Source organism: Carettochelys insculpta, chromosome 2 (genome assembly GCF_033958435.1).
Source record: "Carettochelys insculpta isolate YL-2023 chromosome 2, ASM3395843v1, whole genome shotgun sequence".
Taxonomy (NCBI): Eukaryota; Metazoa; Chordata; order Testudines; family Carettochelyidae; genus Carettochelys; species Carettochelys insculpta.
In genome coordinates this window covers 33,564,950-33,589,965 of record NC_134138.1, presented here as the reverse complement: position 1 = coordinate 33,589,965, position 25,016 = coordinate 33,564,950, and the positions used below count along the sequence as shown (strand labels likewise).

The window sequence follows — 25,016 nt, the reverse complement described above, 5'->3', positions numbered from 1 at the left end:
TAAATACAAAGCCATCCATTTGTGGAGCCATCTGTGGGAGGAAATATTCATTAAAATAGATCAACACTGTGTGGGAGAACTTATCCTTCAGAAACACAAAACACAAAGTTTGATTAGAAGGTAATTCACAGTTAATTTGCAGCTGTCTCTGTCTTGCCTTGCATCTCCCTCTCCTGTTCCCTCCACCTCTCGATCTCTCTCTCTCTCTCTGTGTCACACATTCTCCACAGGAAATTTAAATTTCAGGACTGTAAGGCTGAGGTTTAATTTTTTTTAAATCTATCTTTAAGCAATAGCAGCTACTTTATTCTACCTTTAGAGGTATATCAAGGTAGGTCTGTGTTTCTTAAAACTTCACCTGAGTGAGAAGGTGGGTCAGGTAATATATTTTATTGGTCCAACTTCTGTTGGTGATCAAAACAAGGTTTAGACCTTACATGGAACTTATCTATAAGGCAGAAACCTTGTGTCTCTCAGCAGCAGATGTTAGTCAAAGAAAAGATATTACCCCTCCAGCCTTTTTCTCTCTACTGTCCTGTTACTGGCATTTGATTCACATTCCATCTGTCATACAAGAAGAATCTATCCTCATGCCTCCTCAGACTTATTCAGCATTATTCACCCCACAAGAAGAAATGAGCTGCTAGTGGGGAAAAAAATTATAAAGTGTCTGTGGCTTCATTGCTTCAATTACTAATATATATGTGTGTCTTTTCAGAATCTGGGTCTTGATTCATCAAATGTTAATTCTGGAGTAATTCAAAAATTATTCAATTACAATTCTTTATAGAGACAACAAGCTTACAAAATATCTACTTTCACCTTCATGCACCAATGATATTATAGAATAAAAAAATATCTCAACAGAGATGTTTTCACACACCACTCTCTGCAAACAATGAAGTTACTCCTTTATTTCCTATAAGATTAAAACTATAGGCACGAAATCTCAGACTCATAAATCAATGTGAATTTTGCCACTGACTTCAGTGAGGGCAGAATGTCACCTTAATTGTTGAGGCAAATACCTTCTAATACAGATTCTTAAAATTAGAAAACTTAAATGAGTGTCCTTATTGTTAGAGATAATATAGAGGCAAATTCAGTGATACTGTGAACCCCCAGCAAAACTAAAAATGAGGATGTTCACTCATTTTTTTTTATATTGATATGTTAAAAAAAGCCTACCTGAACTCTAGGTGTTTTAACAACAATTAACTTTACATCACCCGTATGGATGCTATCTAGAAGCTTAATAATTAATGTAAGCACCTATTGTTTGACCAGCAGGTTGAAAAATATTGGCCTAAATTTGAATTCCTATTTCTGAACCCAGTCACCAGTGCCTAGAAAGCACCTCCCAGTGAAGTTGGTATGTCAGTTAAAATAGAAAAATTTTCTAAAAAGAAATAAAATGGAAGAAAAAAGGAAAATATAAAAAATACTGTGAAAACTAAGAAGTGTGTCACCATGTTTTTCCATGCTATATATCTGCAACTTCATGGACAATGACTACACATACAAGCAAATGAAAGCAGCTGACCACGTACCCACACACCTTGGCAGAGGTGCACTCCATACACGTCGGCCACCACCAAGACAGATAACGTCCACAGCTCCTTCTAGACGATATCCAGATGAACAAGAGAATGACAGAGTATCACCTACTCCAAAATTAAATCCTATTCTGTTACCAAATTGTGGGATCCCAGGATCTTCACAAGGTTCAAGATTATATTCTGGAAAAAAAGAAAAGTAAACAAAAATTATCTTGTGTTGAAATAACTGTAATTGTTTTATCCCTCTCCACCCTATTTTTGCCATACGTGCAATTTACACATTTCCACTGACCATCAAATTCAGCTTATGGAAACAAACAACATAAATTCACATATAGTAAATAGGTGATTCAGCTACAGTTTGAAAATTAGACCAATAAATTTTCATAGAATTTTAAGACCTAACACAACATGTATTGCCATTATTATAAGAGCCATAAATGTCTCCGACACATAGAACAAATTGTACAGCATGACCAGTTTCCTAATGGATTCATTTGGAACATCAGGATTAGAAATTAGGCTTGCATCATTGTTTTCACCCTCAACAGCATAACTTACAGCTTACTGTCTTTTTTTTTTTCTTTCCCCCTTAATATATTTACTGTAAAAACCTCAACAGCAGTGTAAGGCTTTTATTTTTTAAGGTACAACAAAAGGAATTGTATTATTTTGTAAAACAGATAAACAAGCAATAAACCTTTTCTTCATTTTATACAAATGACTCATTTCACCCTCTTACCAGAGAAAGTAATGTTAAATCCTTCATATGATATTGAAAAATCTGAAATAAAGCGCAACTGAGCCCTAAAATTTCCGTAGAGACCAGCATTGATTGCCAAAGGAACCTCTGATCCAGTCAGGCGTGCTAGTGGCTGAGTGAAACTGCCATTCTCTGTAATTAGTAAGTAGTCATGATGGTCTTCCAAATGAAAGGTGTGAAAGGTGAATTGCACTCCTGTTGGAAAAAAAATAGATTTACGTATCAGAGTGTAACTATGCATACGATTATGTCACTGCTTAAATCTTTGCATTTCATTATGAACGGTGATTCAGAAGATTAAAAAGAGAAAACATGAGCACAAAGAGGAAATATAAAGATCAAATAAGGAGTGGTACAAATGTTGGGTCTTTGTTTTAAGTTCAAAAGAGAAAGAACACAATAAAGGAAAGACGCTGTAATCGCTACAGTCTTAGAGAAAAAGAAGATGCAGTAAGCATAACAATAGTAATGAAATAGTAACAGAGAGGTAGCCGTGTTAGTCTGGAGCTTTTTTTTGTAATAGTAATGAAAGCCAAGACAGAGGCAAGTAATAACATGCAGCTATTGGCAAGGGAAGATACTAACATCTCCTTTTCCACTATAAAAGAGCCACTGGCAATATTCTTTATACCTTTGTTGGCAACATTACAATAGCCCTCCAGTACTTGCTATGTCTCTTTCTCCTAGGCATATATGTTAAGATCATTTTATTACAAACATTCCTTTACAGCTGGAGTTCTCAGTAAGCATTTTAGTAAGATATGGCTGTTGCTCTGTCAAAATCTCTCCCTGTGCTGGACTAAATTTAATACTGTTTTATATCATGACTGGTTGGCCAATGATAATGTGTTGTAATCATGGCTCTGGGGCCAAACAGTGTGATGTTTGAGTTGCTTTATCCTAGTTGAAAGCAGCATGAGCATAACAACTTGGAGCACATGCTCCCCTTAACCATAATCATGCCTGAATCACATGGCAGGATTCCTCTCTTTCTGGTTAACAATAAACTATCTTTTATTATCTCCCCCTCAACCAGCTGAGTGGAAAATAACAGACGGAACAAGTCAGTATACAGAACAACTTCAATCTCTGGTAAGGTAAACTTACTTAAATAGTCTGTATTTTAATGCAGCCAAATGCAAAGTCAAACATTAAGGATGTGGGTCTGTACCATGGAACGCAGTGGCAGCTGATGGCTGAAGCTGGACAAATTCAGACTAGAAATGGGATGCAAATTTTTAAACAGTGAGGGTAATTAATCATTGGGCCAACTAATCTTGAGATGTAATGGAGAATCCATTACATAGTCTTTAATCAAGACTGAATGTCAGAAGTCATAGCCTTGATGCAGAAATATTGGGTGGGGGTTCCTGGTTATATTCATGAGGTCAGACTAACTGATCTGAAAGGACTTTTTCTGGCTTTAAAATCAATGAGTCTATGAATAAAAACATAGCTCCACTCTGGATACATTACTTATTGTCTCTCCTCGTAACTCAAACCAAGATACAAGTCCTTGCAGTTTGTGTGCAGACAAAGGTGAAGATAAGACACTGAATGATGGACTTTGCAGATAAAAGCTCCAAACTTATGAAGTGGCAGCTGATTTTGTCCCTAGGTTGGTACATTTCCATGACAAATTCTGCAAAACTAGCGCATGAGGCAGCCACAATATAGAGGATATAGATACGGTTTCATGACCTGACAGGAAAAAAGCATGTCTGTTGAAATCGAGTGTGTATTGTTTCAAAATGAAGCTGAAACCCAACCCAGGTTTGTTGAACTGAGTGAACCTTGAAAGAATCCTGCTCTTTTTGTGCACAAACCATGTCCTTACTTTGCCATAGATTCCAGGCAGTGATTTATGGCAGTCTCTCAAAACCATGTGATACTCAGCAGTTTCAGCTAAGTTTCACTTTGAGGTTTGTTCAAATACAAAACTCAAAGTCTAACTCAAGAGAAAGTTTCAATTGCTTTCCCAGGTTGTAATGACATTTCTAAGTACTGTGTATGTCCCAATTATTGTTGCACAACTCAGTTCCTAGCAGAAAAAAATGGTCTAATCATTTTAATGTACACAGTGTGACAGATTATGCTGTCTCAGGAGAAAACATTTGAAAGAGATGTTTTGGGCAAAGTTGTGTTTTGTTTTCAGAAATGTGGAGAGAACCTTTTAAAATAAATAAGCTAGGAACATATATGACACTCAAGCTTTCTCTGTTTCATGAACCTGGCTGTTTTGATGAAAAATATTCCATTAGTTCACAAATTTATTTGTAAATTTGATATTCCATAGACAGTATCATTTCACTGAGTTTGCCAACATAATAACTTTCCCATTATAATCCAATAAAATAAAACACAAATGATGACGTGCCTTGTTCAACCATACACAATAAAATAATAACCATACCATAATATAATATCTCCCCCTGCCATAGAACATGAGCGGCGTTTGATAGAAACATGCAAAATTCTTTTGCAAATAATTATTTTATTTATTCAAAGGTAATTGCGTGCTTGCTTTTTAGTCACTCTGGCCATTTCTACATGTGTCCCTTCCAGAGGACCAGCATTCTGGAGGAAGGGGTATAGTAATAAGCAGCTCGGAAGATGCTAATGAGGCACAGATAAAAATTTTGAGGAAGAGGGGTGTGATGGGGTTCAGGGGTCCCCCTGCACTGCACCCTGTCTGCTGGCAGGATTGCCTCTCACTCAGCAGGTACAACAGAAGGTTTATTAGGCAACAGATGCCCAGATTCTCACAGAAGCGACAGCACAGCAGCCAGAGACAGTCCTTCCAACCCATCCTGGGGAGAAGACCCCGAGGGGTGCCCCTCTGGGGTGTAGCTTTCCCCCTCCTCAGGCTGGCTGCCTTCCAGCTCCTCTTTCCCCAGCTTCCTAACTGCCGCCCCCGATTCAAAACTCAGCTCAGCTCCTCCCTCCTCTTTGTTCAGGGCAGAGGTGTTACCTGCCAGTTGTAGCCCCAGGGTCATCCTTAGCCACTGGGAGCTGCTGCTTGCCTCAGACATCCAGCCTGACTCACACATGCACCCCCCCACCCACTCCATCACAAGGGGGCTTTCAGAAAGGGTGTTTCCTTCCAGAAAATCCCAGCAGGCTGCACTTCTACATGTGTATTTTGGAGTCTGGAAGGGCTCCTTCTGGTCTCCACATCACATGGTCATATGCTAATGAGTCATGGGAAATTTACATCTGCACCTCATTAGCATCTTCTGGGCTGCTCATTACCATGCCCCTTACAGAGAAAGGGGCATGTGTAGAAATGGCCTCTTAGAAGATTTCCTATTTAATATTATTAGGGTTTCTTTTAGGTCCATATGAATCTTAGTAACAGCCCAAGAGAAATATATTTAAGGTGTAAATAAAACTGTCTATAGTGTTAGTCACAGATGAGAAGTGGAGTTAAAATACATTTTTTATTGGCAAGTCACATGCAATGTTTTATTAATATAAATTTTGCATGCTTTCAGGTTGCTAATTTTTGTTGCACAAGGACAGTGATGTTTTGAGTCTGTGCGACTAGGGTACTGAAATTGCATTTTGTGTTGGTGAGCCAATTGATTCTGAGCTACATAATTTGCTACAATGGACCTATTGAAAGGAAGACTCAGCCCTCATATAGAATGCTACTGCCCTTGACTTTCTGCCTGAGATGTCCTTCCACATCATTCCATCCGCCATTCAATGAAATTAATTGTGCTTTCACGTGTCGGAGAAGAGATCACATGAAAGTTGTCATCACATTCACCAACATTCCAATTTACTGCCACTCTCCTAACCAATATCCAGGAAGACTCTCTGGATCCACATTTCACTGCTACAGGCCTATGGAAAGGACATTACTTGTCAGTTGCTTGTCATTCTCCACAGACCTGACTGAAAGTCCAACAAAAGAAGTCATAGGATTCTGCTTTCTCGATAGGGAATGGACTTCACTCACCTACACACAGACAACTCACTGAAGGTGTGGATATTTCCACCACAAACGGAAAATCAGAGAATCAGCATACTGAGACTGTGGTGAAGTGGAAACCATATAATTCTTCATGACACCTGCTTTAGTAAGGCTTACAGTGATGGTAGAAAGGGGATCTACCTAGCTACAACAGAAATATTAGAATGACTTTTAAATTTTAACATTCACTTATAATCCCAGCCCGTTGCTTTTCAAATGGCATATGAGAGAAACAGAAGTGCTAATTAAATTTGTGTTTACACAGAAGGAAACCTGAAGCCTTAAATGTCTTCTCATGTAATATACAGACATGAATTTTTAAACTATACTAATGCTTTGAGCACCAAATCTGCAGGTAGTCTGCACTGTTCTACCAACCAGAAACCTGGGAATTACTGAGGAAAAACGTTAAAAGCAATACAGAAAATGTAATTAGAAAAAATGATCTCTCTAGCTAAAAATACGGCATATGCAAGAGACACGTTGACCTACTTCATGCCTAATGCACATTCTATTGTAGAAGGGTACATATAATGAGGTTTCTAGTGAACTGTTAGCTAGCTACACTCTTAAAAATAAACAAATAATTTTATATGCAGTCAAGATTGTAATTACATTGATCCAACAGGAAATATTTCACAGGGAATATATTCCCACTCCCTTGTGGCTAATGAGGGAATCAAATATATCAGAATCTATGTATTTATGCTATTTGAGAAAGAAAAAAAAATGAAAATCCTCTGCAACAGGCCCCTATCCTCTAAACAATGCAAAATCTAGCTCATTAGTCACTCCCTCCAGTCTGTCCCTAATTTGTACAGTTCAGGAATGGTAATTGCAAGTTATATTAGTCATACTTTAGATTGGGTCTTTCCCTCTAATGATTTTAGTATGTCTGCATAAAACAACAGCTTCCCTTAGGGCAACAAGAAACAAATGAAAATGTGTCAATATCTATAGTGTCACCAACGATCACTGTCTCATGAGTTTCAGGAGACTTAGCATTCTCCTTAAAGTCCCAATTCCTAGAGTAATTTGATCATGCAATAATTTCAACTCTTAATTTTAAATGGTCTGTTCCAAGCTCAGGGATGCAGAAAAAGAACAGGAATCTGAAGCAGCAAAATACTTGTATGCCTCCTTCCACTGAATTTATTATTTTCTAAAGCTGCTTTCATGTCCTTCAAAACCCCATTTTTTATTTTAGAAAAGAGGCTTATCCCTGGTACAGTTGAAAAGAAGACCTGAAGAAACTTGAACTGAACAGAGACATTTTTGAGCTTGTCTTCACTGAAGAATAAACTCAAGCTCTTATGTGGGGGTTGTCCCTAATACAGTTCCTGTTCACACACAAACCATTCCCCTGAAGAGTTGAGGTGGTTTGCATCCAAACCAGCTTGCCTGTCCTGGACTAGCAGCCAAGTGCTGCTTATATGTGAGCTGGTAAACCACTCACTTTGCAGGGAGGATGCAAGCTAATCCCCTCAAGTGCTGAAAGACATCCAGTACTTTCCTACAATTTCTCCTTTATGCTCAGTAAGACAGACAAATTTTCATGAGCAAAAGGATGCCTTTAGGATTTTTGGGGCTATATGCTGTATTACTCAACTGGTGCCCTAATCCCTGACAGCAACCCTATTGTCCCTGTCACTCAGACCATAATCTTCCTGTTTAATTGGTAGAAGATGCAGCCTTTCCTTCTCCTTGCATATAGTTAAATCTCTCTAAGTGCTCATCATCTTGCACCTGGATAACTTCACAATCCTTTTATTTTCCGTGGTGTTGACAAATGAAATCTTTCACACTGATGTCCATTCACTATAGTGCAAGGATCACTTCCCCAGCACATTATGGTGGCCATGCCACTCCACTTTTTCCATCCCTCCATGGACTCCCTACTCTCTTCTCATATCAAATATAGGCTACATGTCTTCATTTTTCAGGCCCTTCACCATCTATTCCCCACCCTATCAAACCTTATATGCTATTTAAACATCAACTGTCACCTCCAATTGGCCAGCAATATCAGCCTTCTCCACTCACATGTTAAAATTCCAAACAGGAACCTTCAAGATTTTCTCTCTGCTGCCTGCCATGCTTTGACATAGTGCCTCATGAACATCTCCTAAGCCACCCCATTGTCATACTTCAACTCCCTCCTTATTCCTTCCTTTGCTGTAAGGCCTAAAACTTGATAAGAGTTGAATGAATTGTGTACTGTTACCATTACTTAGGCTAAAAATACTGTCTCATTGTTTCCTTGTGCTTCCCTGACTATCTGTAGTCACTGGTTGTCTCTTGTCTTACACTTAGATTCTATGCTCCTTGGGGCAAGAACCATCTTTTTGTCACTTATGTACAATGCCTTGTGCGATGGGGTATTTCATCTATGGCTGACACATTTACATGCTGCCCCAATATAAATCAGCATAATAATTAATGATGTGTACAGTAAATCTCTAAGCTTGTCAGTGCTACCTATAAGGTGCCACAGGACTTCTTGTTGTTCTTAGTGCTAACCTAGTTTTACATACGGAGAATAAAATAGCAACTTAAAATAAAGAGGATTACAGTTAAATATCTTACCTTTTCCATGGGTGACATCCACAGTCCATGTACAATTCAGTGAATTTGGATACATTTCAGGATAACCAGGGGATAAAATTGTTCCACTAGGTCCTCTAACATCTCCTCCACATAAGGCTAGGAATAGAAAAGGGACATATTAAGACAATTGACATATAAAACATAGACATGTAGAAGAGTAAAGAATGGTGTTTAAGAGAGCCAACAGTTTACCAAAGAGACACGATTAAAGTCACAGCAGCAACCTACCCCAGTAAGAAGGAAAGACAGAAAGAACAGTAAGAGTCCGATATGACTCCTTCAGAGGCTCTTTAATGGCCTGAAAAAAAAATGAGAATCCTTCAAAAAGAAACATGGACCAGCTGCTAAGGAGGAGTACAAAAGAATAGCAGAAGCATGAAAGGAGTACAAAAGAATAGCAGAAGCATGAAAGGACTACAATAGAAAGTGTAAGGAGCAAAGTGAGTGACCTGTAGCAAGGAACATAAAAGGCAAACAGAATTATATTAATATACCTTTGGAAGGGACATTTAGAGGTCATCTAGTCTAGACCCTGTGTATGGAGGCAGGACTATCTCTCAAAGGTGTTTGTCTAAGCTGTTCCCTAAATGTATCCTTATAGTTAGAAAGTTTTACCTAATATGTAACATAAATGTCCCTGGCTTCAGACTGAGCCCATTATTTTTTATCCTAACTTCAATGATCATAGAGCACAATTGATCTCCAACCTCTTTATAGCTACATCTACACGTGAAGCCTACATCGAAGTAGCCTATTTCGATGTGGAGACATCGAAATATTTCGATGAATAACGTCCACACATCCTCCAGGGCTGGCAACGTCGATGTTCAATATCGACGTTGCGCAGCACCACATCAAAATAGGTGCAGCGAGGGAATGTCTACACGCCAAAGAAGTACACATCGAAATAGGGGTGCCAGGCACAGCTGCAGACAGGGTCACAGGGTGGGCTAGCGCTTCTGGGGCAACAGCTAGCTGCTCCCTTAAAGGGCCCCTCCCAGACACACTCAGCCTGCACAGCACACGGTCTGCAGAGCCATAGGCACGCAGACCTCGGGTGACGCAGTCATGGACCCCCAGCAGCAGCAGCAGCAGCCAGAGGTCCACCCAGCCGCCCCTGCAGCAGCAGGGCTTGCCCTGCTCCATGCCATGCGGGAGGCAGCTGAGCACCTCCTTGCCACACAGGAGGAGGAGCAGCCCACAGGGGAGGAGGACTCAACCCCCAACCCTGCAGCACCCTGACACCGCCCCCCCGCCTCACACGCCGGCGGCTGTGGAGCTACCCCACCAGCACCGACTGGTGGGAGCGGCTGGTGCTTGGGGAGTGGGACGACGACCGTTGGCTCAGGAACTTTAGAATGAGCCGGCAGATATTTATGGAGCTATGCCAGTGGCTCACACCTGCACTCAGGCACCAGGACACCGCCATGCGGCGTGCCCTCCCAGTGGAGAAACGGGTCGGCATCGCTGTCTGGAAGCTGGCCACTCCAGACAGCTACCGATCCGTGGGACAGCAGTTTGGCTTCAGCAAGGCCACCGTCGGGGCTGTCCTCATGGAGGTAAGAGGACCCACGGGGGGAGGGGGGAGAGGCAGCCCTGGCAGGCGAGGGGAAGGCAGGGGAGGGCAGGGGGGCCCAGGCAGGGCAGGGCAGGGGAGGGCAGGGGGGCCCTGGCAAGGGAGGGCCACGCACACCCTGCTCACTCCTCATTGGTGCTCTCCCATGTGCTTCCCCTGCAGGTCGTGTGCGCCATCAACGCCATGCTCCTCCACAGGCTCGTGAGGCTGGGGGACCCAGATGTCACCATCGCGGGCTTTGCCACCCTGGGCTTCCCCAATTGCTTCGGGGCTCTGGATGGGACTCACATCCCCATCCGCGCCCCGGTGCACAGTGGAGGATGCTACATAAATCGGAAGGGCTACCACTCAGTGGTCCTCCAGGCCTTGGTGGACAGCTGGGGCCGTTTCCAGGACGTTTATGTGGGCTGGCCTGGCAGCACCCACGATGCCCGGGTTTTCCGGAATTCGGGCCTGTGCCACTGGCTGGAGGCAGCGACCTACATCCCCCAGCGGGAGATCCCTGTGGGGGACACCACCATGCCCCTCTGCGTCATCGCAGATGCGGCATACCCCCTCCAGCCCTGGCTCATGCACCCATACACGGGCCATCTCTCTGCCAGCCAGGAGCGCTTTAACCAGCGCCTGAACCACGCACGCCAGGTGGTGGAGCACTCATTTGGCCGCCTCAAAGGGCGCTGGAGATGTCTCCTCACCCGCCTGGATACGGGCCCCACCAACATCCCCCAGATTGTGGGCGCGTGCAGCGCCCTACACAATCTGGTGGAGAGCAAGGGGGAGGCCTTCTTTCAGGGTGGGGCTGTGGAGGCCGGCAGGGCCGACGTGCAGCCACCCGCTGCCCCCAGTCGCCAGGTGGACCCCGAAGGGAGCCGGGACCGGGAGGCCCTGTGGGCCCACTTCGATGAGGCCGCAGGGTGAACTCTGGCAGGCCCCCCGACTGCCCCCCTCATCCTCCACAACACTCCCTGCCCCTACGCCCACACCACGGAGCACCCAACAGCACACCCCCCACACACTTTTCCTGGACAAATAAAAGCAGCCACTTGTTTGTGAAATCAAACTTGTTTACTTTGAACTCTGTTCTAACTAATACTAACTATATACAGGAACTTCTAACTAACTTAAATATGAAAAGTGTATGTATATATTAACAAAAAAAACAGGGATAACAAGGAAGGGGAGAACTATTTACATGGGGAGGAAGGATCAGACTGGGCAAACGGGGGGCACAAATAAATAAATACAAACTATATACAACGCAAAGAACAAAACAGTGGGGGGAATATATACGGGGGGGGCACGTCCTGGGCCCCACGCCCCTATAGTGCAGCACTGGGGGTGGGCGGCCGGGAGCCCCACCTCGGCCACAGCGCTGTCCAGGGCTGGCTGGGGGCCGGGCGGACCGGCAGATATGGCCGGCGAGTGTCAGCTGGCCCCAGGTCTCCCTTGGCGGAACGGCCCTCAGTGGCGGGTGGCGGGGCGACAGCGGCCGGCGCGGTGAGGACAGGAGCAGCGGGTGGCGCGGTGGGTGGAGCAGTCAGGGCGGGCGCAGCAGCGGCCGGCGCGGCATGGGGGGCCAGGTAGTCCGCTATGCGGTTAAAGGTCTCCATGTAGGCGCCCCATGCCTCTTGGTGCCAGGCCAGCGCCCACTCCTGGAGGTGGAGGCGCGTTGCTCCACCCGCAGCCGCTGCTCTGCAACCTCCACCTGCCGGCGGTGGAGGGCCAGCAGCTGGGGGTCCGTCACCATCGGGTGGTGGTGCTGGGTCCACTGTCTTGCCCGCCGTAGGGCTGGTCGGTCCTCCACCGAGGGGCTGGCCTGGAGCGATGGCCCCGGAGGGGATTCCGGGACCACTGACGTCTCGCCGGCGCTCTCCGGTCCTTCCGATGGTGCAGCTGCGGAACACGGGGGGGGGAGAAGAGTGGAGACAGGAGTTAGTGTGGGCCCCAAGCCGTGGCCCTTGTCCCCCGACCCCTGGGCTGCAGGTTCCCCATCCCCGTCCCCGGGAGATGCTGCTGTGATGGGGTTCAAGGGTCCCCCTGCACTGCACCCCGTCCCCCGGCGGGAGTGACTCTCACTTCACTCAGCAGGGTCTGACAGGACAGGTTTCTTAGGCAACAGATGGCCAGTTTCTCCCAGAAGTGACAGTATAGCAGTCAGAGACAATCCTTCCAACCCGTCCTGGGGAGAAGACCCCAAGGGGTGCCCCTCTTGGGTGTAGCTTTCCCCCTCCTCAGGCTGGCTGCCTTCCAGCTCTCCCTTCCCCTCACCTCTAACTGCGGCCCCCGATTCAAACCCAGCTCGGCTCCTCCCTCCTCTTTGTTCAGGGCAGAGGTGTAACCTGCCAGTTGTAGCCCCAGGATCATCCTTAGCCACTGGGAGCTATTCAGCTTGTTGCTCATATCTAGCCTGAGACTCGCATTTGCACTCCCCCCACTCCATCACATGCTGCTGCTGCTGCTGCTGCGGGGTGTCCCACCCCCTCCTCCCGGGGGACCCTAGAGGTTCCGCTCCCCCCAGCCCTGGGGATGGGGCACGGCACTGTCGTGCTGGGGGGCGGGCAGGGGCTGATTCACTCCTGTGAGGGACATGGCACTGCTGTCCTTGGGGCCATGGCCATCTGGGCATGTGGAGGGCCCTGGCCACATATCTATTACCCCCGCCCCTCAACCCCGGGGGTGTACACCGGGGGGTACATACCTGTAGGTCCACTCCCACGGTCCGGGGACACCCAGGGGGCGGATGCCCGGCTGCTGCTCCGGGATGGGAGGAGGATGTGCAGCCCCATCTCAGTGGAGAAGGAGTCCCCTTCCTCCTCCTCCTCCTCCTCCTGCTGCGATGCCCCGGGGGTGGGCTCCGGGGGGGCCACCGGGGTGCGGGGCTTACCTCCGGGGCGGACTCCGGCTCCGGGGCCTGCTGGGGCTCCTCAGCCGAGGTGTCAAGAGTGGCCGGAGGGGAGGAGGTATGCCGGGGGCCCAGGATGTCCCTGAGCTCCCTGTGAAAGGGGCAAGTGACGGGGGTGGCCTCAGATCGGCTGGCCACATCCCGGCCCCGGGTGTAACCCTGCTGCAGCTCATTGACTTTACTCCGGACATGGTCCGGAGTGCGGGCAGGGTGACCCCGGGGGGCCAGGCCCTCAGCCAGCTGAGCGAACACATCCGCGTTCCGCCTCTTGCTCCCCATTACCTGGAGCACCTCCTCCTCGCTCCAGAGCCCCAGCAGGTCCCGAAGCTCAGCCTCCGTCCGGGAGGGGCCCCGCTGCCGCTTGCCGCCCTGGCTGCCAGCCTGCGAGCCCTGGCTGCCCTGGCTCCCCTTGGGGGGGGTCCCCTGGGGGCGCTGGGGGGGCTGCTGGGTGGCCATCGCAGCTGGGGTGGCTGTCTGTGCTGGCTGAGGAACGTGCAGGCTGGCCGTGTGTCTGGGCTGCCGCCTGCATGTTCTCTCAGCTTCCTGCACAGGAAGGGAGGGGGCGGGGACCTTTAAGGGGCCGCTCCACGCGGCCCCCATTGAGCTCAGGGGCTGGAGAGAGCGTCTCTCAACCCCTCAGCTGATGGCTGCCATGGAGGACCCCGCCATTTCGATGTTGCGGGACGCGCAAAGACTACATGGTCCCTACTTCGACGTTGAACGTCAAAGTAGGGCGCTATTCCCATCACCTCATGGGGTTAGCGGCTTCGACATCTCACCGCCTAACATCGATGTTAACATAGAAATAGCGCCCAACACGTGTAGCCGTGACGGGCCCTATTTCGAAGTTAGTGCCGCTACTTCGAAGTAGCGTGCATGTGTAGACACAGCTTATAAGAGCAATTATCTTATCAGAAGACTTCCTAGTAACTTCCTCAGAGATTAGGTTTCCTAAACCTTTTAACAGTTTCGAGGGTCTACTCTCTAGTTCTCCAATATGTACACATTTTTCTTAAAGTGTGGTGCATTGACCTAGAAAAAACATCAGCTGAGGCCTCATTAATGTTGGGACGAGGAGGACAATCATTTCCCAAGTCTTACATAAAACATGCTGTTTAACACACCTAAGAATGATACTTGCCTTTTTCGTAACTGCAGCTCACTGCTGGTTCACATTCAATCTGTGATCCACTATAAATCTTAGTTGTTTTCACCCAGCCTGTTATCCCCCATTTTGTAACTGTACATTAAATATTATTTTCATTCTTAAACATTTTATAATTTATTATTTTTCATCTTGTTGAATTCATATTAAGGTTTTAATTTGTCCGTGTAATTTTGAATTCTAATCCTATCCTCAGAGGCGTTCCTTAGGAATTGAGTTCCAGCCCATGAAAGCTTATGCTCAGATAAATTTGCTAGTTTTTAAGGTACCACAGGACACCTCATTGTTTTTGCTGAAACAGACTAACACGGCTTCACATCTGAAACTTGTCACAAATTACTATTTACCTTTTCTCAACTTGGCATCATCCATATATTTTATAATCACACTTTCTGCTCCACATTTAAAGCATTAGTGTAAATATTGAATAGTAACACAGCAACCCCCTTTGAGGCCCCACTATATACAACCTACAGCCATTGGTAACTGTTCTTTTAGTGTGGTCTTTTGAGCAATCATGCACTCATTTAATAATAATTTAATCCAGGCCATATTTCTCCAATATTCTCACAAACATATAACAGATTGCATAAAAAAGCCTTGCTAAAATCAAAATATAACATATCTACATCTTTCTCTCAAGTCAGTAAATCAGTAAATCTATCAAATAAGGAAATTAAGTCTATTCATGAATACATTATAGATGAATCCCTGCCTTTGCTGAATTCAATTGTGTAGCTGTCACTGATTATAGTAAATCCAGAATTTTACCCCTTATATACTTGTGTCACATTCTTTTTATTCCTGTCTCCCTTTCTTCTTCTTTCCATAAGCCAAAACTACCAAAACTACCATGATTTTTTGAACAAGAAACATTGAAAAATAAGTAATTATCAAGTTATAACTGTTTTTTTTTCATGGGGGAATATGTAAGGTGAAATAAAAACCTAGGAAAAGTTGGGTCCTTGATCCTTCCAATAACATTACAAGTTAAGGATTTAAAGACAAATTGCTGGCAATTTCTATGTGAACTATGAAAAAGGATTTCACTATTTCTCACCCATCCTAATTTTGGGGTTAGGGCATCAAATAATATTCAGGAAAACTTTTCATATTTATATATATACACATCCAAATTCTGTATCAAGTTCATCAAAGTAAATTTAAGTATCAACTCTTTTAGAGGCCTAGCTTCTATTTCAGAACATGTACTACAAAAGGGTCATCCCTTATAAGTTTTCACTCAAAGTTTAAATTTAGTTTGCCTTTGGCCATGTCTACACTAGCCAAAAACTTCAAAATGGCCATGCAAATGGCCATTTCAAAGTTTACTAATGAAACACTGAAACACATATTCAGCACCTCATTAGCATGTGGGTGGCCGTGGCACTTCAAAATTGATGCGGCTTGCCGCCGTGTGGCTCATACAGATGGGGTTCCTTTTCAAAAGGACCCCGGCTACTTCAAAGTCCCCTTATTCCCATCTGTGCATAGGAATAAGGGGATTTCGAAGTAGCTGGGGTCCTTTCGAAAAGGAGCCCCATCTGGACGAGCCACGCAGCGGTGAGCCGCATCAATTTCGAAGTGCCGTGGCCGCCCGCATGCTCATGAGGCGCTGAATATGTATTTCAGCGCTTCATTAGTGAACTTCGAAATGGCAATTTGCATGGCCATTTCAAAGTTTTTGGCTAGTGTAGATGTAGCCGTAATGAGATAAAAGATTTTCATTTTTTTCTTTTATGCACGCTATGTGATCTTCCAAAAACAAAGTGTAATAGAATGCCTGACTATGTAATGACATGTCTACACTGCAAACATGAAGTGTGATTCCCTGAATAGGTTGACAGACTCATATTAGCTCAGCTCGTATTAGCATTCTGAAAAGAGCAGTGTGGTCACTGCAATACTCTCAGCAGCTTGGGCTTCTTGTGTGAGTTGAAACCTGTTTTTCCTCTCGGTCTCATTGTGGGTGGCTTGCCCAAGCCACCATAATATCCTTACTGCTATTTTTAACAGATTAACTCAAGATAAGCTAGCCCAAGTCTGTCTATTTTTGCTGGGATTTGTGCTGGGATTTGCACCTTTCAGTGCAGACATTCCTGTAAGGGCCAGGAGGCCTACTGCTAGCCATGCTTGTTCCATCAGCCCCTCCTGTGCCATAAGTAGCTATCATCCAGCCTGAGGGGACTGGACTAATTGGAGTCCAGTAATAGCCTCCTAAAAGGGCTGAGAAAACTCAGTCTGAAAAGTAAGCAGAGAGCAAGCTAGACTCCTGTGTGAGGCCTTAAGCAGTCCTGGGTGAACACTAGTAAAGCAATCTGGGAGTCAGCATTACACCCCAATGCAGAAAAAGGGACAAGGTAGGCTGAAGTGGAGTCTGAGCAGCATTCATGCTGTTTGTTCTAGGTACTCCAGAAGGGGATTACATTCAGCATGACTCTGCAAGAGGTCTGAACTATATGAATTTTGTGGGAAGGTCCAAATACCTGAGCAAAGGGAAACAGAGGCAGAAAGCTCCTGAAGCACCACAGTTGGCCAGTGGGTGATGTTACAGGGCAGATATGCCCTATGACACTATACATCTAAATTCTGGCTTACTTGGCCTGACTTTTAGGATTCTCACATTATACCACTGACGTATAAAGAACAAAGACATCAAGGGTGACTGCAACAACTACAGAGGCATCTCATTAGTGAGCATCACAGACAAAGAATTTGCCCGTGTCATTCTCAAACAACTGCAAAAACTCGCAGATCAAATCGATCCAGAAACACAATATGGCTTTGGGGCTGGCAGGTCAACAATGGACATATGTTTCTCACTTCCACAACTACAGGAAAAATGCGGACAACAAGGAAAGCTGTCATTCATAGCATTCGTGGGCTTAACAAATGCGTTTGACACAGTTAGTAGACCAGGACTACACAGAGTATTAATCAAGATTGGCTGCCCATCGATCCTACGCAAGCTCATAACATACTTTCATGAAAACATGAAAGCAGCAGTGCAACATGATGGATCTACATCGGAACCATTTGCAATGGACAGTGGAGTCAAACAAGGGTGTGTTCTTGCCCCTACCCTCTTTGGCATATTCTTCTCAGTTCTCCTAAACCACACATTTCAAAACTCACGCAGCAATGTATTTCTCCACACAAGATTAGATGGCTCCTTCTACAACCTGGCAAGACTCAAGGCCAAGACTAAGGTCATGAAAGTCCTCACCAGGAAACTCCTCTTCATACATGATGCAGCTCTCGGTACTCATTATGAAGACACACTACACTCACTGATGGATTCTCTATCCAGAGCCTGCAAGTTGTTTTACTTTGACATAAGCATGAAGAAAACTGTTATATTCACTCAAGGTATACCTCAGCAACCCAATGTCATTTTGGATAAAAGTCCATTAGATGTAGTTCAACAATTCTGTCAAGTTGCATCTACTGCCACCACAAACCTATCCATGGACAAAGAACTGAACATCAGAATCAAGAAGGCAGCTAATATGTTTGGCAGGCTTATGAAATGAGCATGGAATAATCCTAAACTGACAGTGAAAACAAAAATACTAATCTACCAAGCATGTGTATTGAGTATCCTGATATATGGTTCTGAGGCATGGACCACCTACTTGAACCAGGAGAAAAAACTGAACTGCTTCCATCTTTGCTGTCTCCGCAGAATTATGAATATTGACTGGCAAGATAAAGTTTCAAATGCAGATGTCTTGTCAAGATCTGGCATACCCAGCCTTATAGCAATCTTCAACAGCAGAAGACTACTTTGGCTTGGTCATGTGACAAGAATGAGTGATGAGCATCTTCCCAAAGAAATCCTCTTCAGTGAACTGTCATGTGGGTTGAGAACAACAGTAAAACCAAAGCTAAGATTCAAAGAGGCATGCAAAAACACCACAAAAAAGTCAACATTGATCCAAAATCCTGGGAATCTACATCATCAGATTGAAATACCTGGCAACGATTGCTATGACAGGGCACATCATCCTTCAGTAGCATATGTGCAAGCCATGCAAAAGAATTTTGTCTTAGAGGGAAAAACTCTCAAACTCAAGAATTCAGAAATAGACTGACATGCGGTTATTGCAATCGACCATGCAAATCCAATATTGGACGGATAAGCCACAAGAGAAGCAGCTGATCAAAACACTGCCCATAGATCCTCATCTCAGAAGCTAATGAGCATCTTTCAAGATGAAAGGGGCCACACTTAATCACATATGCAGACACTAGAGTCAAATAACTGAATTCTTTACTTTAAAAGGACCAAGAAATGTAGCTTAAATACTCACAGTAACAAAGATATGTGATCACATAGCTTCAAAGATTCATACTTCTGTGTTCAAATTGTGTTTTGCCCATTTACTAGCTAGAGCAGTGGTTCCCAACCTTTTCAGTAACACAGCACACTTCAATGATACAAGCAATTCCATGACACACCCACTTTCTTTGGCTGAATCGATTGCTCACAAATGTCATATTTACTTACATTTACTGTGGTTACAGTCTTACTAGAGAAGTTTACAACGTAGTAGTGCACACAACAAGCTAAACAAGGATCAAATGAATTAACGTTTCAAATCCACCACAGAATACACCGTCTTAGACAGTGAGCCCAGACACATTTTCAAAATCTGCTCAATGCCATGCTAGGGGTGTTGCGTAAATGAGTAACCAGTGAAACAGACAACCCCCCCCCCCCCGCCAGCCTGTTTGTTGGAGCTAGGACATAGCAATTAAACTGCATACCAGTTCCAACAGGCTCCTGCCCTTCCTCCTGCCCCCTTGCCACAGCACGGAGTGGGGGCAGGCCCCCTGCCAGCTGATTTGGCCAGGGCAGCAGCATTTCAGCGTCCTCATGGCGTGAATGGGGTCCTGTAGATTCAACATTTCCCCTCATGGCACCTCTGGAATGAGTCACCATGAGGAAAGTTGACAAAATTTTACAGCACACTTGGACAGTTCTGAAGGCACACTGTTGGAAAACAAATGAGCTTGAATGCCAACTTAGTAAGTCACAAACGTCAAAAGGGACGTATTGCACTGTAATTGCTATCCTTTTTTGCAGTAAATCCTGGTTCTTTTATAGTACTGAAAATTGGTGCCACACATCTTTACGCTTGTAGGTATTTGTCTGCAAAATATGAATATCAAAACAGTAGAGGAAGGGTGCAGATTTTGTAAACATAGCAAACTGACTAACACACACGGTATGTTACAGTGGGTGCACTGAAAACCTTTGGAGAACATAGGTGGTGACAAAACCTATGTGATTTACCAGCAGGCACTCTGTGTGAGTCTGTGAAACCTAACAGAGGCCATGAATAGGTGTCAAGGCATAAATTTCTAGCATAATAGAGTCAAATTGACAGATCCTGAAATGAAGATATGTGCTTGTCCTAATAACAGGGCAAATAGCCAAAAGCTCATAAACATGATTGGTCTCATTCTTGTTCAGAGAACTGAGATTAAAAATAATGCATAATACATTTTGACCATTAACAAATTATTTATTTGCCCAGTCTTCAAAAAATTTTACTTTCACTTTTGTCCTGATTACCAAATGTGGTAGATAAGCCAGACTGAGGAATACAGAGAGAGAGGAAGATCACAGAACATGGTAATTGATTCTATCTGTCCTAATTAGAAAAAGGAATAACAGTGTTCTCTCTGTAACTACACTATTTGTTGTGTGTACAAGTGATGCACTAATAAAATATGGCTATTTCTTTGAAGTGTGTGATATAAACAACTGAATCAGGGCATATGTCTGAGGAAGGGGTAATATTTTATTCAAAATCAGCAGCCGCATTCAAACAAAGAAAAATGACTAAAGAGAATGCTGAAGTCACTCAATTAAATTAACATTTTTCTCAGTACAGCTGGACAAAAATGTATCACCTATGATGTAAAATGTCAGACTTCTGTATTAATTTTGTCACAAAGCAGGAAATAACGTTTTAGTGTTTTCCCCTATGAAGATTGGAATTTTGATCCAGGTTTTGGTTTTGCCATTACAAACAGTTTTCTCCAAACAAGTTAGCTGTTTTCAAGTGATACAAAGTTTATAGTTGATTCACTTCTTGTGCTGTGGATACTTTATATACTCTTCTTGTGTGTAACACGTATGATTATCATTTGTTTTGTTCATCAACATAATTGCTGTCATAAGGCAGGTGGGAGGAGCTGTCACCGCCAGGCTGGAAATTGTTTCTAAAAAGTTTGCTATGCTTATATACACCATCAGGCAGATCTGAAATCTTTCACGCTGAGTTTCTCTTCATCTTTGCAATGGGTTCTTGGTGTTTAAAACTTCATCTCTGAAGGTAAAGGGAAATTGACTTGAAATATCTCTCCTCCTTTCTATCCTCCTTTAGGTTGGGACCCTGGGCCTTGTTGCATCAGGATATAATGAAAAAGGAATTTGGTAGCCTTCTTCTTCAGTTACTCTCTCCTTTTTTTCCCTGGATTTTTTAAATTTAGATTTGTCTGAGGAGCCAGGCTTGCAGAATTGGTTGCCCATTTCTCCAGGAAAGAAAGCCCAGGTCTGTAATATTACATCTTACAATTTCAAACTCAATCTGAAAATTTACAACCTATGGTCTCTGGTGTATGAATTGCCGGAGAAGATTCTCCACTCTTTAACACTAGTTCTACTCCGATGCATTTAAGTCAATTTCCAGATTGGAGATGTCAGATGGAACTGAAAGATGTTACCTTTGCCATCATGCATTATGTAAGAAAGCACCAGAAGTAAAGAACAGACCTGCTTGTGAGAAACAGGAGGTAAGTTTTGTTGCAATTCAGAGTTAAACACAGCAGAAGGAACACAAATTTGTATTAGAAACAATGAATAAATTTGTATTTTAATGCTGCATTTTCTCAAGCAATGCTGTATGGATGCAAAAAGCAAGAACAACAGTCCATCACACTGAGTGAATGTCACAGCATTAGAGAAAATAAACCTGGTGTTTACACTTTTAACTTTTACCACTCAGCACTTCCACAAACAGGAGTAAATTAATAACAGATTCTGTAAGTGACAGGGGAGCAAAGAAGAGACCAGCTGCAGATGTAGAAGCAATTTTTGGAGCTATGATTTATAGCACAGCAGGAAAGACAAAGTAAATTAAAAAACAAAGTGCTGGGAAGCACCAGTGTTCTACAAAAGAAGACGCCACTTCTGTTAGTAGAATCATCTTATGACAAATACAATGAATAAATACGCAAAGTTTGCCTTAACGAAGACTAAGAGAAATTAGAAATCATTAGTTTACAAATGATTAAAATAATGTTTATTAATATTAAATGTTACAGGGTATATTTAAAAAGATACAGAAACATAACTATAGGATGAAAATAAGAAAACAAAAATGAACCTAACTTTAACATAACCTATTAATGAAAGGACTTTCGCACACTGTGGCTGAGTCTACACTATGGCACAATGTCAAAAAATGAGCTTTCAAAAGCCATCTTTTGAAAGATTGCCTTTCGAAAACAAGCATCTACACTCAAAAAGTGGATTGAGCCTCCAATCCACCCTTTTAAAAGGCCGACGTGCTTTTTCAAAAGAGAATGTCCACACAGCAACATATGCACTTTCGAAAGAAGGAGCCAGGAAACACTCAGGACAGGGTCACATGGCAGAAAAGCCCTTCTGGGACCCTCAGCCATCCACTCCCTTAAAGGGCCCCTCCCAAGCACCCCCGTCCTGCTCAGGCTGAGGGCTGCTTTGTAACACAGAGCACTGCAGACCCCATGCACGGAGCAAATCCCTTCTTGTGTGGAACTCCATGTATCCCTCCCTGAGAGGGACGCCACCAACAACCTGGTGCACCTGATGGCCATGGTGATGTTCACTGCCCTGTACCTCCTCTAGTGGCTGACTCCTCCCACCATGATCCTGTAGGCCCTTATCACAGGAAATCCTCCACTCCCTCTCACCCGTGCCATCTGGTGCCTGTGGCGCTACTCCACCAGCACCGAGTACTGGGACCAGCTGGTGATGGGTGAATTGGATGACAACCACTGGCTCCAGAATTTTCAGATGACAAAGCTAACATTCCAGGAGCTATGTCACTGGCTTGCCCCCACTCTCCAGCACTAGCATACCCTAATGCAGCCTGCCCTCCACCTGGAGAAGAGGGTTGCCATTGCGATATGGAAGCTGACCACCTAGGGCAGCTGCCAGTTAGTTGGCCACAAGCTCAGTGTGAGCAGCACCACCACTGGGGACATCCTCGTGGAGGTAAGGCACACTTGGGTTACACATCCACCATGGGGATGGGGAGGAGGCTCCTGTGCAAAGGGGACCATTGGCGACCAGGGGCCCTGGAAGGAACTGAGAAGGAGGGCCCTGGAGGGGACAGGGAATGGCGACCCTGGAAGGGATGTGGGCGGGGGCCCTGGAAGGGATGGAAGTGCCATCCTTCTGCTGAGGGTCATCCATGTGGGGGACCTCGACACTACCATCATAGAATTTGCAACCCTAGGCTTCCCCAATTGCTTTAGCATGTTGAGTGGCACGTGCATCACCATCAGGACCCTGGAGCACAGCATAGGACCATACATTAACCAGAAGTGGTACCACTCCATGGTACTCCAGGCTGTGGAGTGGTCCGGAAGAGCCCATGATGCCCAAGTTTTTTGTAACTCTTGGCTCAGGCGCAGGATGCAGGAGGAGACATATTCCCCAAAGGGAACTCTCAGTCAGGGACATGACCATGCCCCCCTGCATTGTGGCCAATACTGCTTACCCACTGGAGCCATGGCTGATGCAGCCCTACACAAGATGGACCAACCCCACACAGGACCTTTTTAAGGAGTGCCTGAACCAGGCATGAAACCCCATGGAGTGGGAATTTGGGCATCTCATGGGTCTGGAGTTTAGCCTCCAGAGCGTGCATATGGTGGTAGAGGCATACTGCACTTTCCACAATATTGTCAAGTGAAAGCAGGAGAGCTCTATGCAAAGGTGGGCTGTTGAGGCTGGCCCTGGCTACGAGCAGCCAGCCACTGCCCTGTTCTACCAGAACAGAGAGGGAGGCCTTCACTTGGTGGCCCCACTGACTCTCCCTCCACCCCACTATGGCCAGCCCTGCCTTCCAATGGCTTGGTGGCCCTGAGCAATCTCGGGCACTAAGGTATCCAGGATGGCATGGGTGGGACAAGCATCAGGAGCAGTCCACCCCCTCTTACCCTCCAGGTTGTTGTGCTGTCCATGAAAGTGGGTGCTGAGTGCCATGCACTGCCCGCCCCACAGCCTGGGGGATGCGGCCATCTGCGATGCATCCAGAAAGGTTTCAGTGGCCATGTGGCTGTCCCACTGCTGGCTGCCCTGGGGGCAGGCACCCCCCTCACATTCCAGGGTGTCCCATTCACTGGGTACCTACCTGAGGGTCCCTTAATGAATTCAGGAGAGGCCCAGGTGGAGGGGACCTGCCTTGATGAGCCAGAGGGGATCACAAACACAAGGCAGCCCTCCTTGTCTGAGGAGGGCTCTAGCTCCTGGTCCCAGCTCATGCGCAGGGGTCCTGGCTAGTGCTTGGGCTCAGGCTGGGGCTGGGGCTTGAGGACCATGGTGTCAAACATGGCCTCTGGCTCGACTGTGTCCTTCCAACCTAGGAGCTGGTTGAGCTCGCAGTAGTGGGGGCAGCTGGTGGGCACTGCCCCCAAGAACCTGAGCATACCTCCAGTGGGGTGCATTGGGAACTGTGCTGTCAGCTGGAGGGTGGGCTGCTGCCAGCTTGTGTTCTCTCTGCTGCTAGCATGCTCTCAGCTTCCTGCCACAGGGTTTCTGGGTCCCTGCATCTTTAAACATGGCTGGATGCAGGGAGCATAGAGTCCCACTGGTGCTGGCAGAGGCATCGCCACACTCCAGCTGGCCAGCACCATGGAGGACCCCCTCTCTTGAAAGAGCAGCCTCCAGAGCATCTACAAATGTTTTCTTTTGAAAGAGTATTTCGAAAGGGGGCGCCCTTCCTGATATGGGAACGGAAGAGTGACTTCGAAAGGCGGGCTGTGTTCTTTTGAAAAGACTTTGAAAGAAGCCAATTTGTGTGTAGATGCTCCCCGGGTTCTTTTGAAAGAGGCCATGCATTTGAAAAGTTTTTCAAAAGGACTTGCTAGCATAGACACAGCCTGTGTAAGTATCTTGTAAGAAAGGAAAATATATTTTAAAAGACAGTTATCAGCAACTTCAGATCCCCCAAATAGTCAAAGAAATTCAGCCCCACATAAGTCTAACCATTGCAACATCAAATGTCCTCCATTTTCAGCAGATACAAATGTGATAGGAAAAGTGAGGAAAAAAAGTAGAATGTTTGAGGGGAAAATGTAGGGAAGCGAACATCAAATGTTGGTGGAAATATCAGCACTCCCCATCAAAAAAAAAAAAGGCATTCCAACATATTCTAAAGGCAGTGTTGGAGGTAAGGTATTC

General features: G+C 45.2%; 1 protein-coding gene across 3 annotated transcripts in view; it reads right to left on the bottom strand.

Moving 5' to 3' along the window:
- CSMD3 (CUB and Sushi multiple domains 3) overlaps positions 1–25,016 on the bottom strand; it is a 1,166,921-nt gene that overhangs the window by 430,909 nt on the left and 710,996 nt on the right. For all 3 annotated transcript variants that reach the window (XM_074985642.1, XM_074985643.1, XM_074985644.1), the window contains 3 exons: positions 8,888–9,004; positions 2,302–2,517; positions 1,551–1,739 (listed from right to left, as the gene is read on the bottom strand). In XM_074985642.1, coding sequence (XP_074841743.1) covers positions 1,551–1,739; positions 2,302–2,517; positions 8,888–9,004 — 522 coding nt within the window. The remainder of the gene's footprint in view (positions 1–1,550; positions 1,740–2,301; positions 2,518–8,887; positions 9,005–25,016) is intronic.